Consider the following 17,357-nt stretch of genomic DNA (forward strand, 5'->3'; position numbering starts at 1 on the left):
CGACCGGTATTCTCCATATGATGCTCTATCGAGGTGCTCAGCTGATCCGAGAGGTGGAAATACATTATGTCAACGATGCAGATCGAGGAGTAGTATGTGAGGAATGATCACCATACAACCCGAGCGTAAGTTCATCGTACAAAGCAGAAGGACATTTATGTCATTCATTAGTACAGTACGCCCAAACAGTCTAATCCTTTGGTTCACTATCTTCAATACAACAACAAGATGTTGAGATTGTGGATAAGAACAACACCTTCGTCGAGGATGGATACAACCAGGCAATGCGAGTGAGGAGTAACCTCCCCCATCCCCCCGCCTACTGGCCCTGTAGCTTATAGGGGATATCAAGGAGGTAGGGTAGGAAAAGAGGTCGGGGAGGTGGACGAGGAGAATTTCCTAGGAGACTTTCCTCGGGTTCTCCTTTTCCCACGAAGAAAGCATTCATCCAGATGGTTACAGTGTTGCATGATAAAGATCTCTATCAAATGTGCACGTCCGTCTTTTCGCGAAAAATGTGTGAGCAGTTTCTGGGTACAGTACCTCTCTGGGCTCGATTTCTACAACAACCATGAGAAGACCAAAATCAAAATGCTCTTCGATGAGATTGTTACATGATGGTCTCATGTCGACAGAAATCTGCCCCAGATTGTGCCGATGTGGGCATATCTGTCTCAGAGTGTCGCTGTTCACCATGTCGAGTTTGCTGCCTATTGTAAAGGAGGTTGTCAAGATTCTGTTTGCCAGGTCTCTCTATTGTGTTCTGTTTGCCACTGAGATGTTTGCAGCGGATCTCAACTTGCCCACTCGAACTGCATTTGCCAGATGTCGAAAGCGCGATGGTAACAGTTTCGAAACCCTTCTTCCCCGAGAGTATACTCAGATGGCTGGTTGAGCTGTTCGACGAGGTCTTGACAAGACAGGAACGGTCTTCATTATGGTTTCTGGATAGGTCACGCCAGAAAATTATCTCAAGGATATGATGCTGGGTGAGCACACTAAACTGGAGTCTCAATTCCGTCTCACCTACAGGATTCTGAATCTATTGCTAATTGAGGCCCTCAAGGTGGAAGAGATGATCAAGCGGTCTTTTTCGGAGAACTCCAATCAGCTCATGCTTCCATAGCACGAAGCCAGAGTCAAGGTCTCGAAGACCTGCTTACCAATCTCAAGAAGAAGAAATACACTGATTGTGACCAGTTTATGCCATTTTCTCTTGAAATTGACCTTAAGCAACTGGTCCTGTTCAAGTTCATCCTTGAGCAAGGCTTCAAGGTATAGAACATGCGAGACATGCTGAAGATTGGCCGCATTGTTATCATCAGAGACACGTGGTCTTTCTGCGGATCGAATTTTCGGACCTTGGTGAAAATGTCCTAATGTTTCCCAACACCACATGTCTGCTGGCAAGGATAGCTGCCTCCCTTGCCATGTTCCCACCGGTGGTTGGATACCACAGGTTTTTGCTCGCTCTACTTACTCCGACCTCAGAAAAGCCGGAGACTGGGTCTGTGCCCTGGTATAATCTTGCCTAAAACCTATTCCGGCACATCATCGGCAATTTGCGTGAAGTGGTTCGGTTTGACCGATTAAGACGTTCAACAACATTGCTCAGATTTAGGGAGGTCACATTAGTACAGTAAATCAGCACAGTAGATGAGGTGAATCGGACCTAGCCACTGCTCTCGGTAATTTAACAATTGTCTACTTCTTCCCAAGCCGGCATCTGCGGAAGAAAATTTGTCTTTGGTGACATTGTCATGACATGATTACTTCGGCCTCAGGGAGGGAGACGCTTTACCACGACTTCCCATGCTGATGTTGAGAAGGACATTTACAGATGAAAAGTAGAATCTCTAGAGTGAAGAGTCGAGTCTGTTGCATCATCCGACCCGTATGTACGTAGTTGCAAAAAACACCCCAGACTTCGCCTCCATCACTCAACTAGCTTTTTGAAACTGCTACTACTGCCTCTACCGGGGTAGAACTACCACTCAGTTCAGAAGTTATATCAATCTTTGAAGCTCAAAAAACATTTTCCCCAAATCCCCAAACCTGTAGATCATTTATTCCATTCAGGATATCTCCTCAACCCCCCTACCCGTTTGGGTCATGGCTGCTTCAGTGGGCATTATCAATGCATAACAAGACAAGGGTGTGTATCACACGACTCCACTTGTAAAATAATCAATATAATAAATCCATGTTTCAAATATCCACGCAACTCTATGAATGAGGAGCTCGATAGCATCATTCCGTTGTTTAGCCCTGTCTTCAGTGTGGCTTACTGGTGGAGTAGTTGCCATGTTACAGTCTGTGAATATATACAATGCAGTAAAAGTAGTAAGTATCGAGCAAGTATCGAGTTGAACTACAACAAGATCACTAACACAACAGTCTCTACAAGAATATATATTACAAGGTCATAATTATACATTATAAATAAAGAAAGAAGTGAATCTAAAGGGATATCGTAAGAATGTAAGAGAAGCGAAGTCCACTAAGTGGATTAGTTGAAGGCCAGCTCGGCAACGGCACCGGGGTGCTTGCCGTGCTTGCCAGAGAGACCCTCAATGGCGAGAGTCACGTATCGAGCAGTGGCGTTGTGCAGCTGGACCTTGGAGACATCACCACCGATGGTAGAGTTCTGGGCAAGCACTCGAGACTCAACAGAGAAGTTGGAGTAGGTGGTGTTGGCCCAGTTGAGGGTTCCGTTGGCCACGGGAAGAACTCCAATGGAGTAGTTCTTGGGGGTGAAGGGTCCCCAGACAATGGTGGCCTCAGAAATAGGTCGCTCTCGGCCAAGATCAATCACGACTTCGGATCGAGAAGCGTTGATGGGCTGCCAGTAGGTGGCGTTGTCACCGTCGTTGATGGAGACGGGGAATCGCGCAGGGTGCCACTCCTCCTTGGAAGAAACAGGAGCGTTCTCAGCCACGTTACCGGGAATGTTCTTGAAGTAGATGTCGCCTCGGTAAGTGGGGATGATGAGGGTCTGGTTAACCTTGATGGAGTAGTTGCCAGCAGCAGAGTTTCGGCCACCGATCTGGATGAAGACAGGGGTAGAATCGGTGCTGTCCTGAGCAGAGACCAGAGTCTCGTTGGAAGCGTTGTAGAGGCCGGAAGGCAGCTCCCAGAAAACGGGCAGAGAGGTCTCGTTGCTGGAACCGAAAGAAGTGGCGTTGAAGAAAGTGCCGTTGAAAGAGGTGGCGTTGGCGAAGCCCAGGTTGGTCACGTTGAGAGTGTGGGCGTTGCCGAGAGTCACGTTAGACACGTTAAGACCGCCCCAAACAGTCACGTTGAGATCGCCAAAGGTGACGTTCTGCAGAGACGAGAAGTTGAAGTAGCCGAAAGAGGTGTTGTTGACAGTGAAGTTGGACACGGTCAGGTTGGCACCAAGAGCAGTCCAGTTGAAAGCAGGCAGAGTAGAGACGTTAAGGCCGGTGAAGTTGGCAAAGGCAGTAGCGTCGTACAGAGTGGTGTTGGTGGCGTTGAACTTGGTGCCGTTGGCGAAGAAGGTACCGTTGCCAAAAGTGGCGTTGCCAGTAGACAGAGTCTCAATTCCTCGTCGGGTGATGTAAGTGTAGGTGCCGGTCACGTTGATGTCGTAGACCTCGCCCTGGTACTTGAAGCCCTTAACAGCGTAACCCTCGGGAAGCTGAGGAGGAAGAGCAGGGTCGATGAACAGGGTGTCCTGAGTAGGTCGGAAACCAGTGAAACCGTGGGTGAAGATCTGCAGGAAAGCGCCAGCACCGGGGAGGTAAGGGAAGGCACCCTGGGGCTTCTCCTGTGCGGAGAACTGGTAGTAAGGCTTTCGGAGGAAGGGCTGAGAGGCCTGCAGAAGGTAGGTGTAGGATCCAGAACCAGACTCGGATAGGGCAGCAGAGTCAATGGCAAGCAGAGAGGCGTCCACAGGAGACAGCTTCTTCTTCTCAACCTGCTTGGAGTAGTGGTGGAAGTTAGCCAGAGCTCGAGAGTGGGCAGCAGACTCGGCGTCGTAGACCAGAGGGTAAGTCAGGGCGTTGACACCGAGGGTGAGGTTGCCAAGGTTGGAAGAGGGCAGAGTGATGTTCTTGGAAGACTGAGGAATGTAGACATTCTCGGAGATATCGGACCAGGTAGGGTTGGGGTCCTCACCGACAATATCGGAAGCAGCAGAGGCAGCCTTGAACAGGGTCACGGCTCCAGCGTTAACGTAAGCAGAGTCAAGCACTGTCACGCCCTTGTAGGTAACGTTGGAGGAGTAGGCACCGACAGAAGAGTTCAGAGAGAACTGCTGGGCATAGTGGTTGGCAGCAGCAGCAATGAAGTCGTAGCCGGTGGAGTTGAGCCACTCGGTGTTGTTGGTGGACACAAAGTAGTTCCAGGCATTCAGAGCAGAGTCAATGGAGGTGTGGTAGGGCTCAACGAGAGATCGCTTGGACTTGGAAGAGACCTTGTTGGCGAGACCGACTCGGTAGTTGACAACGTTCTTGGCGAACTGAGGGTAGAGGGCTAGGAGAGCGGGGGAGACAGTAGAGTCAATGGCAGCGGGGAGACCCTGGAGGTTGGAAGAAGACAGACCTCCGACAGCAATGCCGTTGGCGTTGTATCCCTTGGGCTCGTCACCAGATCGCACGGAAGACAGGAGGTGGAACAGAGAAGCCTTGACAGCAATCTGCAGCTCCTCGTCTCCAGGCACAACAATGTCACCGTCGTTCCAGATGTTGTTCCAGGCGTTGGAGTGCTCGTAAAGGAGGGTATCGAAGCCGAGAGCTCGGGCAACCAGAGCAGCCTTTCGGGCAGTGGCAAAGGTGGCGGGAGAAGCATCGGAGGAGGCAATACCAACGTACTTGATCACGGTGAAGGTGGTGTTGGGGGACAGCTCGACGGGCACAGACTGAGAGATAGACTGGGTGGAGTTGGCCTCGGTGGAAATGTTGACGGAGGAGTAGTTGGAGAATCCGAGGGTGGAGTACTCAAACACAGTGTTGTTGGAGCCGAGGGCAGACACGGCGGTCCAGATGGAGCCGGTGTCGGAGCCGGAGGCGAGGTAGGAGGTACCGACAGATCCCTTGGAGTTGAGCAGGTCGGTGATGTTGACAGTGGTAGCGTTCTGGGAAGTGATATCAAGTCGAACAATACCGACGTTAGGTCGGGCTCGATGAGCCAGGACGGTGTAGTTAAGCTGCAGCTGGGTATCGTTGGTGGGGGACCAGGTGACGTTGGTGGAGACCACACCGTTCTGCAGAGACAGGGACTGGGAGTAGTTGGAGATGTGCTTCTCGGAGGTGGAGCCGTTGTAGCTCTGGTTTCCGACAGAAACAGACAGCTCGGACCAGTTGGGAATGGAGGCCAGGAATCCCTCGGTAGCAAGAGAGCCGTTGCCAGCAGAGTGGGCGGTGAAGCCAGACACGTAGGCGCCAGTGAACCGTCGGTCCTCAATCAGAGAGGTGTAGTTGGTGGCGTTGCCGCTCTGAGAGAAGCCCTGGCCCTGGACGGGCAGACGGATGCCGATGAAGCCGTTGGCAACGTAAGCTTCCGACTGGTAGTTTTTGTCGAACTTGTGCGAGGTCAGAACATTAGTCTTGTTGTTGTACTCGAGAGCAGTCTCGTTGTACTCGGTGCCCTTGGTCACGTTGACGGGGCCGGGGACAGGCAGAAAGACGGGGCCTCGAGAAGCAGCAGTAGCAGAGGTGTTAGCGAGAGGAGCCACAGAGGTGACATTGGCACTGGTGGTGTTGACGGGGGCAGCCAGAACCGAAGAGGCGGCCAGCAGAAGGCCAAACGAAAAGTGCATGTTGGCTACGGAAGGGCTGGAAGCGTAATGTCTTTTTTGGGGACCTTACCCCCCAGCAGACCACCTACCCTATATATCAGCGCTGTTGGAGTGTGACCACCCGGAGGTCACTTGCTTTTGCGAATCTAAAAGTTTGGCTTTAGATTAATCCCTCGGGTGCATTAAACCTGCACGCGCTACAGAAGAGGTAATCCTTTGTCTCTTTTCGGTGAGGCATTTGAGAGCGCTGTATGGGTGGCGATGGGGGGATGAAGAAATGGCTGAAATCTGGCAAAATATTGGTAAAACTGACCGCATTTTTCTCATATTAGTCGTGGTTTTTCCTATTTTTCACGTCTTCTCCTCCTAACACAACCCACATTCCTCTATAAACTTAAATTTTCACATAGCAATCCTCATTCCGATCCAATTCTGGTCATATTGCAATAAAAGTACCACTGTTCTGCTCGTCCCACCTGGCCGAGTCGATTGATGCACTTTTTTTTCCTCCTACATCCCATATTTAGCCTAATATCCCCACATCCTCAGTCACAAACTCACGCAACCATGGCCCGATTGCGGAGATATTGCGTCTTGCATGGAAACGAGAGTCTACAGTGTTGCTGGAGAAATAAAATCGACTTTTTGGACCCAACAAAACCGCCCTAACAGGACCCTGCCTATGTTATTGTGACTCTGCTAGCCCTCTCGACGTTGCACCAGGTGCTCCACTAATTTTGCTTATTTTCCCGCCATTTTATCCCTGTTTTTCCGAATTATCCCGCTGTTTTTCCGTCCCTCAGCTCCGCCAAAAATGTTTCTTTTTGTTGCGTCCTCCGAAAAAACAAAAAGAGCGCTTTGCTGAAAAAAAAACAGGCGTAGCCGAACAAAATGCTGTAGGCGAACCCTGTACAGTCGCTGCGCCGAGAATTACTTAGGAACCAGAAATGGGAAAATTAATTGAAATATACCACCAGAGTCGCCTCCGTCACGTGAGCCCACTGATGTACTAGTTTTGCGCCTGTCGCAAATATTGGGCTGACTAATCCACTTCTCCGCAGGCAGCCAACCAACGATCCAATAACTAATATCCGACTGCCCGTTTAGGAATCAATAAAGAAGATCGACAATGCGTTTTGGGAAATGCCCCGTTGGTTGCGGTTGGGGAAGGGGTGGAAAACTTGCCTATGTAGAGCATTGTGGGGTTTGGATGAATAAAAAATACACCGTTGAGTAGCTACTGGAGAGACGGTTGCTACAATCTATGAGATATTCAAATTGAGCATGTACAGCCCAAGTAATGTCTGTTCTCGAGCGAACCCTAAGCTGCAGCAGCCCGAAGACTGCACGGGAAATGGGTCAAAAAAGAATCAAAAAGATTTGTCTGTGTAGTCAATCCCAAAGCCGTCAGACTCACGATTCTGGTGTGCGCATCTTTTGAGCCTTTCCCAATCAGGCATGTCGATTGGCTCTGTTTTCAGCCCTGTACCCCCGATCGTATTCGCTAGACATTGCTATTTGGATAGGTGATATTTTGTGGGCTCTGGACCCGAGTAAAGGCTTGACGGTTGGATTGGGCCCGTCGAGACGGTTCCAATGGTGGGACGGGCACTGCCATTGCTGCGGTTTGTGGCGTTTTACCGCGGCTTCTAAGTTCGTCTGCCGCACTCCTCCACGTGAGGGGGTTCTGTAGTCAGACAAGGGCGTATTGGAGAGACCAGATAGAAATAAGGGTTTTGTGGGTACAGTAGCGATGTTTTGCGGTTTTCGCCCGTTGTAATATTCGACGTGTCTGCCGTGTTGCAACAGACCCGATTTTTCTGTGATTTTCTCAGAATACTTTTTTGAAAAGCCCGGTAACGCGGAAATTCGGAATATCGGAGCTTTGGCTGCCAAACGCCGTTAGTCACAATGAACTACAATATAGCTTGAGCCAACCCTGAGGGATATTGTGAGTTTAACCGCTACTGTATAGAATCACTAAGTTGGTGAGCTCATTGCTGCGAAGTATATTGAAATTATATTGTCTTGGAGCTGAAATTTGAGGTTGGAAATTTCAACTACAAATATCTGGGGAGAGATGGAAGATGGGGCTTTTAGAGACACTACCGAAGAGTTAGATGAGACAGCTGATCCCGGGACCCTTCCAAGGCTTCTAGTTTGTCTGTCGTGGAGCTCTACATGTTCTCTCATCGGAACTCCTCCACCCAATTACACTATCACCCACATCTGCTAGCCTGAAAAGTTCAATATATGCCCCTGAATTCGCTTGAGCACATAGTACAGGCAATGTAGCTATCTCCACTGCCATTAAGGCGACCCAGCCACGCAATATGATGCTCGCAAACCCACTCAAAGTACGCTCAAAGTTATCCCTGAGTGAGACGTTGCTAACAAATACCTCAGACGTTGGGGATAGAATAACGGTCAGCTGATGACTAAATCACTCAGGGCGGAGTGGGCCGCGGCTCAGGCGTTTGAGGAGCCAATGTTAGAGTGCTTGTAGTTTTGAGGCACCTACGATATATACTAAGAAGGCACCGCTGCAGTTACACACTCGCATTCGATACGAGGCCTGTCTCTGCCTGACCCATGCGTATCCATCGGGGGGCGTGGACCTGAGATCGAAATCCCGGCGCTCTGAAGGACTGTAACAGCAACTCTACAGTATTATTTACTGTACTTCATAATACAGTCGTGAATTGAGAGTCCGGGGGGAATAGGGGTTGGATTAGACAGGTTTGTGTCTTGCCATAGACGGAGACCCAGATCCTTCGGGGCAATGGCGAGAGATGGAACGTTTTTCATTTATCGCCGAACGTATCTCTCCACAATTGCTACAAGTACATACAGTACATACGGTACTTTTGTTAACCAGCTCCGCCACAGCTCAGCTTCACTAACTCCACGTGACCACTATACAGGCAACAACTCGGAAAGACAAAGACTAAAGCAAACTTTTCACCCCGAGCCGTCCATTTCTCGATCCTTGCCTCTTGGCTCGGTGCAGTGCCGTTTTCACAGTCAAAACATTGTTGACACCCCTGACAGCCTCGCTTGCAACCACTATGTGAATGTACTCGGATGTAGAGTTGAAGCAACAATGTACAGCTACCATGTGCGTTCAGGACGTATTGTGCGAGACAGAAGACAGAATACCGAAGGTAGTGGGATGTTGTCCGTACAGCACTGGCTTTTAGGAGCCCGAGTATGTATGTATTGGAAAGCAAGTTAATTGCTATTTGTGGACCTACTACTGGTCTAACCGAAAAACGGATAGTACCAAAAGACTCCTTTCGTCTAGGCGAATTCCGCAAAAGCCCTTCTACGTCACGTCACCCAACTACTGGCAAATCCACAGCGGTCAACGTCCCCTCCTCAAACTCAGCCAGGATTCCCAAATCGAGAAATAAGCTCGCCACTGCGCCCATTTGGTCATGCACAGATGCAATATAAAAGACTAACCTTGCGCCGAGAAGCCCAAACGGGAACCAAGGTTCGGAAGCAAACAAAGACGGTCACGTGAGTAAACAGAGTTGCTGAGGCAACCCCTCGAGAATGGGGAGGCTGAATGTGATAAAATTCGCTTTACTGAAACCCCCCAGCCGTGAGCTTGTCGGGTACACTAGAAATCCAACTCACGCTACCAGAAAATCCACCAGTCGTGTTCGTCTGGTTGATAATCCTTTGTCTGTACTTATCACGTGTGGGGCGGAGTTTAACGGAGTTATTGGAAGTTTATTCTCCGCTGCGGTTGCTACGAGGCGGAATTTCGAGTTTGGGAAGTTGGTGTATTTTTGAGATGTCTCACGCGAATTCTGAAAAGTGCATTTTGTAGCTGCCGAAGAGAGGAGTCTGGCTGTAGCTTTTTCTTGCCGGTTGGATCGGTATTCGTGGAATTGGACCGACTATAAGTTTTATTTTGGATACGGTCGACTCTGGGAACAATAAAAGTGGAATTCGTGGTTGAAATCGGGCTAATTGGGGTCTAAAATCAGATCCCACGTGGTCTCCGACGGTGAGAAATGAGTCTGAAATATCTCCGGAAAAGCAGACACACTCCATACAGTATACATGTGCCGTTTAGCGAACACAAGATCGACGTCATGTGACCAGCTGGAGGTTCAGTCAAGAATGTGCATTTAGTTAGGGTTTACTTGGTGGAATGTTTAGTAGCGCATAATCTGAGAAGGTGGTTGAAATTGGTATTGAAGAGTTGAGGACACGTGGAGTTTTGTTCAACTGAAAAGGAATTATCAATGGACCGGATTGGCGAGCTGGCTTCTGTGTATTGTGTTTCTCGGTTTGTGTGAGTACAGCACATACCAGTTTCGTACAATACATAGGATTGTATGTACTTGTAGCCATGGACATCTGTGTAGGACCAAGAGTATCAAAAAATCGGATTCATATATTTTGAGAAGAATCACTAACAATTTGATGTTCTAACGATATCTTTTGGTCCATGATTTTGTAGCCCAGAGCCGTATAAATGGTATCCTAGAGGGTTCTAAAAATCTATGTGAAGTTGCAACTTACTTGGGTCATTTAGTGGTAGTTAGTCAAGATTTGGAAGTCTACACGAGCTGCCTACGAGCTGCCTATGAGCTGCCTACGAGTTGCCTATATAACGCATTTCCTTTCGGATAGATACTAAGGTATTTTTCCAAGACTTCTATATTCTTTTGATTTGATTCCCATTCTACCTGAGCCTCTGTAGTCGTCGGTACTCCCGCAGTCCTCGTCATGAGCACTAATAGTTGACAGGAGGTGGCATATTCCATTAGATGACTCAATTTAACAATTGGAAAGCCTTCATGGGTCTCGAAATACCTTCAGTATTTATCTACACAATCACCACAAGACGTTCCAAGCGCAGTTTTCTACAATCTGAGTTTAGCCAGGGTTAGTCAGGGTTAGCATCAGTTAGAAGAGGTGAAGAGGCGAATTCTTCTCAGATTCTTTTGACGACTTCCAAAGATGATCAATTATAACATTGTGATCATTCTGTCCTCGTCAGTGAGTGATAGATTGAACATTGACACTGTGCTTTATGCTTAGCAGTAAGCACAACCTGATAGCACAGTACAGAGACGGAAGCTCCGGCCCTTCTTTCGATGGCACTATTCTCTCCTGTGGTTACGAATGCTCATCTTCATCTCAGACAAGTACTAGGCGACAGCTAAGGTCCATCAGTCACTAGATACTTGGTAATCCAGACTGGGTTGTACTTACATGACAGCACAACAGCCATCTAAAAGAACAGTCCCTAGAGGTTGTTATCACAACAGTCCTCTCAATTGAACTTCATTGGAGCCTGAGACAAAAGGAGCGCCCCTTGGGACAGCCATGAAGTGCTCACTACACTGAAAAAGAGTATACATGGGTACAAGTACTTATCACATATCATCAGCTGATGTCTGATAGTGACCTATTGGTTCCTCTGGTAAACTACACCGTTTACTGTAGATATGCTATACTCCTGTGTATATATCATCAGAGACATACCTTGAGGATTTGCGATCCGTTTACCGGTACTCCTACCACGGTTGTTTCTCAACAATCACAATGTATGGAATACAGCAATAAAAACAATACAGTAATAGTACATTATCTGATCTGCTCTAGTTAAGCTGAAAATCTGCGTTTTTTATTATTCTAATGACTCTTTACAGCTATATATCTAGTAAGCCGTGTTATTGGCGTTCCATAAATCGTACACATGACAATCGTCGCAATGATCGTTTCGGTGCGCGTGTTGATGGGTTCGAGACTGCCAATGTCGTTGTCGCTTCGTCTTGTTCTTGTAGTGGTCACGTGGTATTCTTTTATTCTAAGGATTCACGTGACTTACTTCCCAGTAGTATAGTTTCAACGACGGGTTGCGCCAGTTGCGGCCATATCCTGGTGAAAATACGGCTTCCCGTCCGATCAGCCATAGTCAAGCACCAGAGAGCCTAGTTAGTATTGTAGTGGGAGACCATACGAGAATCCTAGGTGCTGCAATTATTTTTCCACCAAAGCACAGGCGGTTTTTTATTTTTGCATATTCATGTTCTGACTCCAACCTGGCTGTATACTTCCTGACCAGATACTAATGTAGAGACTACAGTGTCATCTTCTATAAAGCTCGAGAAATCCAATTTTTGTAACCAGAGAGTTGCTATACAATGTAAAAGGGACACAAAGAAAGCACGACATTCAATCACCCGCTCTGAGTGGCTCGTTTCAAAACATCCTTTAGTCACCAAAAATCTTTCACTCCGAGGCAAATAAGCTCGTCGTTTATGCAAGATAAAAAAACCGCTTGAGAAGAGCAATACAGGAGGTACTAATATTGCAGGAAGTTGATTTCGGAGTTCTGTTAATTAAAGGATGTTTGGTTTTATCCTGGAGTGTTTTTTTGCTAAATAATATTTCATATATCCACTTCCAGAGACTTCCACGTCCTTATCTAGGTTTCCGTATATGCACCTAGATAGCTGGTCTGCATATTTAAAGCACTTTTTGACCGCCAATCAACCTCTTTAGAACTCTATAGCAGCTTTCCAGAAATATATAAGCCCCCCGTAAGTCCTGTTTCTTTCATCATAATCACACCAGATCACTCTGAGTCATCCTGGAGACGGAAGGTGTCTTTTATACCCAGCTGAGAGGCACACCTAGCAGACCTGTCTACAAGACAGCCCAGAACTCTGTCTACAACGAGGACGTTTTCATTTATTGTCGTCCGATTGATTTGTTTGGGGCAATGCAATCAGGTTCCAGAACTCCAAGAGTCGGTTAAGACAATGGCACATTTATCGCGCGAGCCGTGTGCAACAGCTTCTGGTTGGGCTGAGAATCCGGCGAGTTCGATGCAACCGCCTCAGCCAAGCGTCTTTAAGTCTGAGCCATTCGTGTACGCTTAACCGCCATGAGCTGAAAAGTGCCATGAGTAAAGAACGAGTGATTATGATGTTGAAAAATGTTTGAGTCTCCTTGCGAGAGTTCCTGAGGCAGCCGCCAGAGCAGTATCAGAGCCGTATAATCCAGAACCACCGACAGAGACACTCAAGGGTGGAATTCCTTTTTAGAGACTCCCATCATTCTCACAGGTAAAAGTTCTGTTCGAGATACTCCATACTCACAGGGTGAAACTCCTTTGTGAAGGTCTCATAGGGTACAATTCTGTTGTGAGTGAGAGCCGCCCAGAACTGAAGAGCAAGGATGAAATGCCAGAGCTGCTGAGCTGAGATGTTTACAAGCTGAGACGCCTAGAGCGAAGATCTGCCTCAGATGCCTGAGTCAGAGCTATTAAGTCCCACTGAGGCGTTGAGTGCAAAGTCCAGAGTCACAGGAGCCAGGGCCATAGAGCCGAGGCCGGCCAGTTGCTGGTAAGAAGAGCTAGAGCACGAGCCCCACACTATTCAAAAAGTAGGCAGTGAACCTCTCAGCCAGGGACGTAACTGATCAAATCAGTTTATCTAGTTTTGAGAGGAGTAGGTGAGAATCCGAACCTCTAAGAACAATGAATCACGAACCACACGTGTGCCACCCGAATACTTCAAGGCGTAGTGAGTTGTAAGCTGTATGTTACCTGTATGTACTGTAACATCATTCATTTCTTATATCGTAGCATGCTAAACTGTACGATAGCTAGTGCTTGTAGTATCTGAAAGTAATCAGGCAATGTTCTCTACCTCATCTGATGTACCATTCTACAATTACATACAGCACAGTCCACCACTTTACACCAAGTTACCAATACATGACCTCGACGTGAATTAATGTCCTAACACTACTTGCTGTTATCAACAACGACACGACCAACAATCTTACCATCAAGCATCTGCTGGTAATACTCCTCGAGCTTGCTCAGCTCGCCGAGACGGTACTTGGTCTTGACGAGACCCCGTGCATAGAAGTCAATGGCTTCCTGAGTATCCAGCTTATTACCCACATAACTGCCCTTGATGGTGAGTCCTCGACCCACGTGGTTGAGAATGTGACTCTTGACGGTACCGTTGGGTGGCAGAGCACACAGAACCAGAGTGCCTCGGGTTCGCACGTACAGAGTGGCAGCCTCGACAGCCGCGTCCTGCACAGCAAAGTTGACCACGGCGTGGGCGCCACCTCCGGTGAGCTTGTGAATCTCAGCAATCATGCCAGCACCACTCTTGGCAAAGTCAATAAACACCTCGGCTCCCAGCTCCTTGGTGTGGGTCTCCTTGTCGTCTCCAGTGTCAATGGCAATCACACGGAAACCCATGCACTTGGCGTACTGGACGGCGTAGGATCCGAGTCCTCCTCCAGCTCCGGTGATCACCACCCACTCACCGGCCTTGAGACCAGAGTTCTTGAGGGCAGTGTAGGCGGTGATGCCTGCACACAGAACGGGTGCAACACCAGCCAGATCGCAAGAATCGGGGATTCGGGGTGCGGTGGCGGCCTTCACGCAGGCGTACTGCTGGAAAGAGCCGTCTTTGAGCAGACCTGACACGCCGGGGGCTACGCAGTGCTGGTCCCAGCCAGCAGAACAGTGCTCGCAAGTGAGACAAGAGCCAGAAATAAACTTGACTCCGGTTCGGTCTCCGACCTGCCATCCGGTCACCTGATCGCCCATGCCCACAACCTCTCCTGCTCCCTCATGACCGCCGACCAGCGGCATCTTGGGGCTGAACCGCAGCTGCTGTGCCCAATCACCCTTCCAGATGGACAGATCCGAGTGGCAGACACCGGAATACTGCACCTTGACGAGCAGCTCGTCCTTGGCGGGAGTGGGGACGGGAATGTCCTTGTACATCAAAGGTCCGTTGACTTCCTCGAAAACGACGGCCTTTTGTGTCTTGGGAACGTCGCTCACTGTGTTAGCATTGGTATATGGGGAAATACTCCCTGCGGAGAGCTACAGAATCAATGCAATGCGATGCACACAAGCAGGGCACTGTGCAGACTGTGATACAGGGCACGACACTCTGCGCAATTGTTTGTGTAGCGGTCAAAGTGAAGGTCTGGGCATCTACCTCTGTGTTTCAGGAGTAGTCTGGGACTGTACCTATGTGGGCAAACTCACTTGTGATGTTATTGATGTGAATGTGTTTGATGTAATGTGTTTGCGTGATGTGCTGGCACCGTGTAAGATGTTGTCAAGGGTTGAGTGTCGTAAACTGGTGAATACAGACAGGTGGCATAATGGGACTACCCTGACTTATATAATTTCGAGGGGCATGATGATAAGGATGTTTTTCTGACGGCCATAATAGGGTTCAAGTTAAGTGGGGATCAAGTGTGGGGTTGACATAACAACCACATAGAACAGGATAGAGACATATTGAGAGCGAGAAAAACGGACTGTCACATGAATGACTGCTTATGAACGTCCTTTACTACCAAAAAATCATTCTTCTAGGACTGAAAATGCGTCTTCTACAGAGACTCTTGTCCCTCGTTGGAGTTACTTTAGCGAGCCAAGTTTAATAATCAGTCTACTCTTTGTTTGAGAGTGTGAAATAGGTGGGGGGTAGTAATAGAACACACCAATACCCGATCCAGAATCTACAACATCTATCATTAACATCATGTGACAAGATACTAATAGGGACCCTTATAGCCGCTTTTTACGTCGTTCCTGGCCCCACAATTCGAACTTTGTATGCTTGTAGAGTTGAGTAATCATCCCCATGTCTCAAGGAAGCATGTAGCATCAGAGGAGTTTCGGAGGTAGCTAATGCCGTAAATCCGTTGCGACATTCTTCAGACAGCCAAATAAAGAAAGCCGTGTGGAACAAGCGCATCCACAGTGTCTGTAAGCTGTCCAATGAAACAATATCAGATGTTATTGACGGTAGAGAGGAGAGTGACTATAAGCTGTAGTTGTTGGAGCGCAACGAAGCCCAATTACTATCTGGAAGTGATTCGACTGCTAATAGGGCAGTACGAATCACTGTCAAGTTCACATTTATGTTCTCCAGTACAATTTCGACCAACAATTGCAACAATTACAGCACACCGACGACGCATATAAGAGCCGCTAACGCCGACAGAAAATAAAGCTCATTCATATGCACCTTACCCCTCTCCTTTAATATCCGAAAATATGGAGATCCATTGAGGGCTCTAGATGAGGGCTATTGGGATATTGCAGACGGAAATCAACAGCCATACCGTAAAAGATAAGTCTTACATTATCCTCCCGTTAAAATACTGCTGGCTCTGACCGTTTTTGATCGACCGAAATCCCGTCCACCGTTGCAACTCTATTACTTTAATTGAACGTAAAATGAGGGGTAGATCGAGAGTCTTGGAAGTGTGCCAGAGAGCTCTCGGGGAGTTGTGGAGATGAAAGAAAGTCTTGAGAGGCTGTAGGAGTAGTTTTATTTTGTTTATTTTCTATTTTTTTTGAAAATCATAAAACATACTTTCACAAACCAAACACACCCTCCATATTCTGCTGTGCTAGAATGGTGTCAAATCGAACGAATGTAGGAGGACTACTGTACTACTGTACACATACTTTACAGTACTGTACCCATATGTGTTCAGCATCACAATAATATGACATGTAGCAACTCAGAACCCATATCGGTCTTATATCTTCTTTTTGAAAGGAGCTAGTGATGTTCCTTCTAACGAGTAGGTATGCAAGAGTTTCGATGTGCTTAAAGAAATGGGTATTTGAGTCGTTGAACACCAATGTACATCCAATAGTTCAATCTGCTACTGACTTCCACACGCTCGATATCTCAAACAGCTCGTTTTTACTCAATACTTGGACTATAGCTGGAGCAGAAAAGTCATATCAACTACAGTATGTATGTACACGTACAGTACTGTACATGTACGATTAGGTGGCCCAAATATATTGGAGATGTGGTACGTATCGTTATTATAATACGCCGTATTGTCCTCTTACTGTACCTCCAAAATTATCCCTTTTGTTTCCATGATTTTTTCGATATTTATTCTCTGTTTATCAAGAAATGCCAACAATTCGACTGAAAATCTACAGAAAACTCAGATATCACAGAAACCACAGAAATCAATGTAAAATCGACAGAAAATACGACACCATCACAACCTCTTCAAGAGAGTACATATATGTCAACATACAAACACTTAAAAATCACCCATGACGTTCCATGTTCCCCTATCCACAACTCTCAATCCAACCCCCCCCTCCTTCACCTACTCCTCTTATATAAACAACATGAAATCCGGACGCAATTGCACCCACGTGACCTGATTCACTAACCACCTCAATAATCATCCGTTACTGTCATTTATACATGTATCAGGCACACATAAAAACTAGCATAGGTTAGTGGTCTAAAATAGCCCACCCATAAGACTTGCCTGGTTTATCAAATCGATCTCTTCCTCTTACACTTTACTTTTCGAGCTTGAAAGGGCGCTACGGTCGAATCACGTGACTAGAGACACTCCCACGTGATCAGCATATCTGATACCCACATTCACGTGACCGATTGAAACGGAAGCTGAATAAAAATCACCTTTGCACGTGACTGACAATACCACCTCTTTGAATACGATACGCTGTGCACGCACTGGACGATACTGAGCGCACTTGTTGGATAGTACGCGACATCTAGGACATCAC

At 47.5% G+C, this 17,357-nt stretch overlaps 4 protein-coding genes and 1 non-coding gene across 5 annotated transcripts; 3 read left to right on the forward strand and 2 right to left on the reverse strand.

Annotated features, from left to right (window-relative positions):
• Positions 1-694: 694 nt before the first annotated feature.
• On the forward strand, positions 695-1,281 carry YALI1_E09190g (uncharacterized protein; the record flags this gene model as incomplete). The annotated part of the gene is made up of 2 exons (XM_068282924.1): positions 695-842; positions 1,127-1,281. 2 exons carry the CDS (start codon positions 695-697, stop codon positions 1,279-1,281), a joined length of 303 nt encoding a protein of 100 aa, XP_068139025.1.
• Positions 1,282-2,509: 1,228 nt separating this feature from the next.
• Positions 2,510-5,779, reverse strand: YALI1_E09241g (uncharacterized protein; the record flags this gene model as incomplete). Its single annotated transcript, XM_068282925.1, has 1 exon — positions 2,510-5,779. The coding sequence occupies one exon, from the start codon at positions 5,777-5,779 to the stop codon at positions 2,510-2,512; it is 3,270 nt and encodes a 1,089-aa protein (XP_068139026.1).
• A 2,761-nt stretch (positions 5,780-8,540) lies between these two features.
• On the forward strand, positions 8,541-8,993 carry YALI1_E09269g (uncharacterized protein; the record flags this gene model as incomplete). The annotated part of the gene is made up of 1 exon (XM_068282926.1): positions 8,541-8,993. The coding sequence occupies one exon, from the start codon at positions 8,541-8,543 to the stop codon at positions 8,991-8,993; it is 453 nt and encodes a 150-aa protein (XP_068139027.1).
• A 2,655-nt stretch (positions 8,994-11,648) lies between these two features.
• On the forward strand, positions 11,649-11,766 carry YALI1_E09300r. The gene has a single exon (XR_002432131.3). It is a non-coding gene; the product is annotated as a 5S ribosomal RNA (ribosomal RNA).
• Positions 11,767-13,538: 1,772 nt separating this feature from the next.
• YALI1_E09329g (uncharacterized protein) lies at positions 13,539-14,543 on the reverse strand (the record flags this gene model as incomplete). The annotated part of the gene is made up of 1 exon (XM_066094415.2): positions 13,539-14,543. The coding sequence occupies one exon, from the start codon at positions 14,541-14,543 to the stop codon at positions 13,539-13,541; it is 1,005 nt and encodes a 334-aa protein (XP_065950487.2).
• Between the last annotated feature and the right edge of the window lie 2,814 nt (positions 14,544-17,357).

This window comes from Yarrowia lipolytica, chromosome 1E, assembly GCF_001761485.1.
Source record: "Yarrowia lipolytica chromosome 1E, complete sequence".
Taxonomy (NCBI): Eukaryota; Fungi; Ascomycota; class Dipodascomycetes; order Dipodascales; genus Yarrowia; species Yarrowia lipolytica.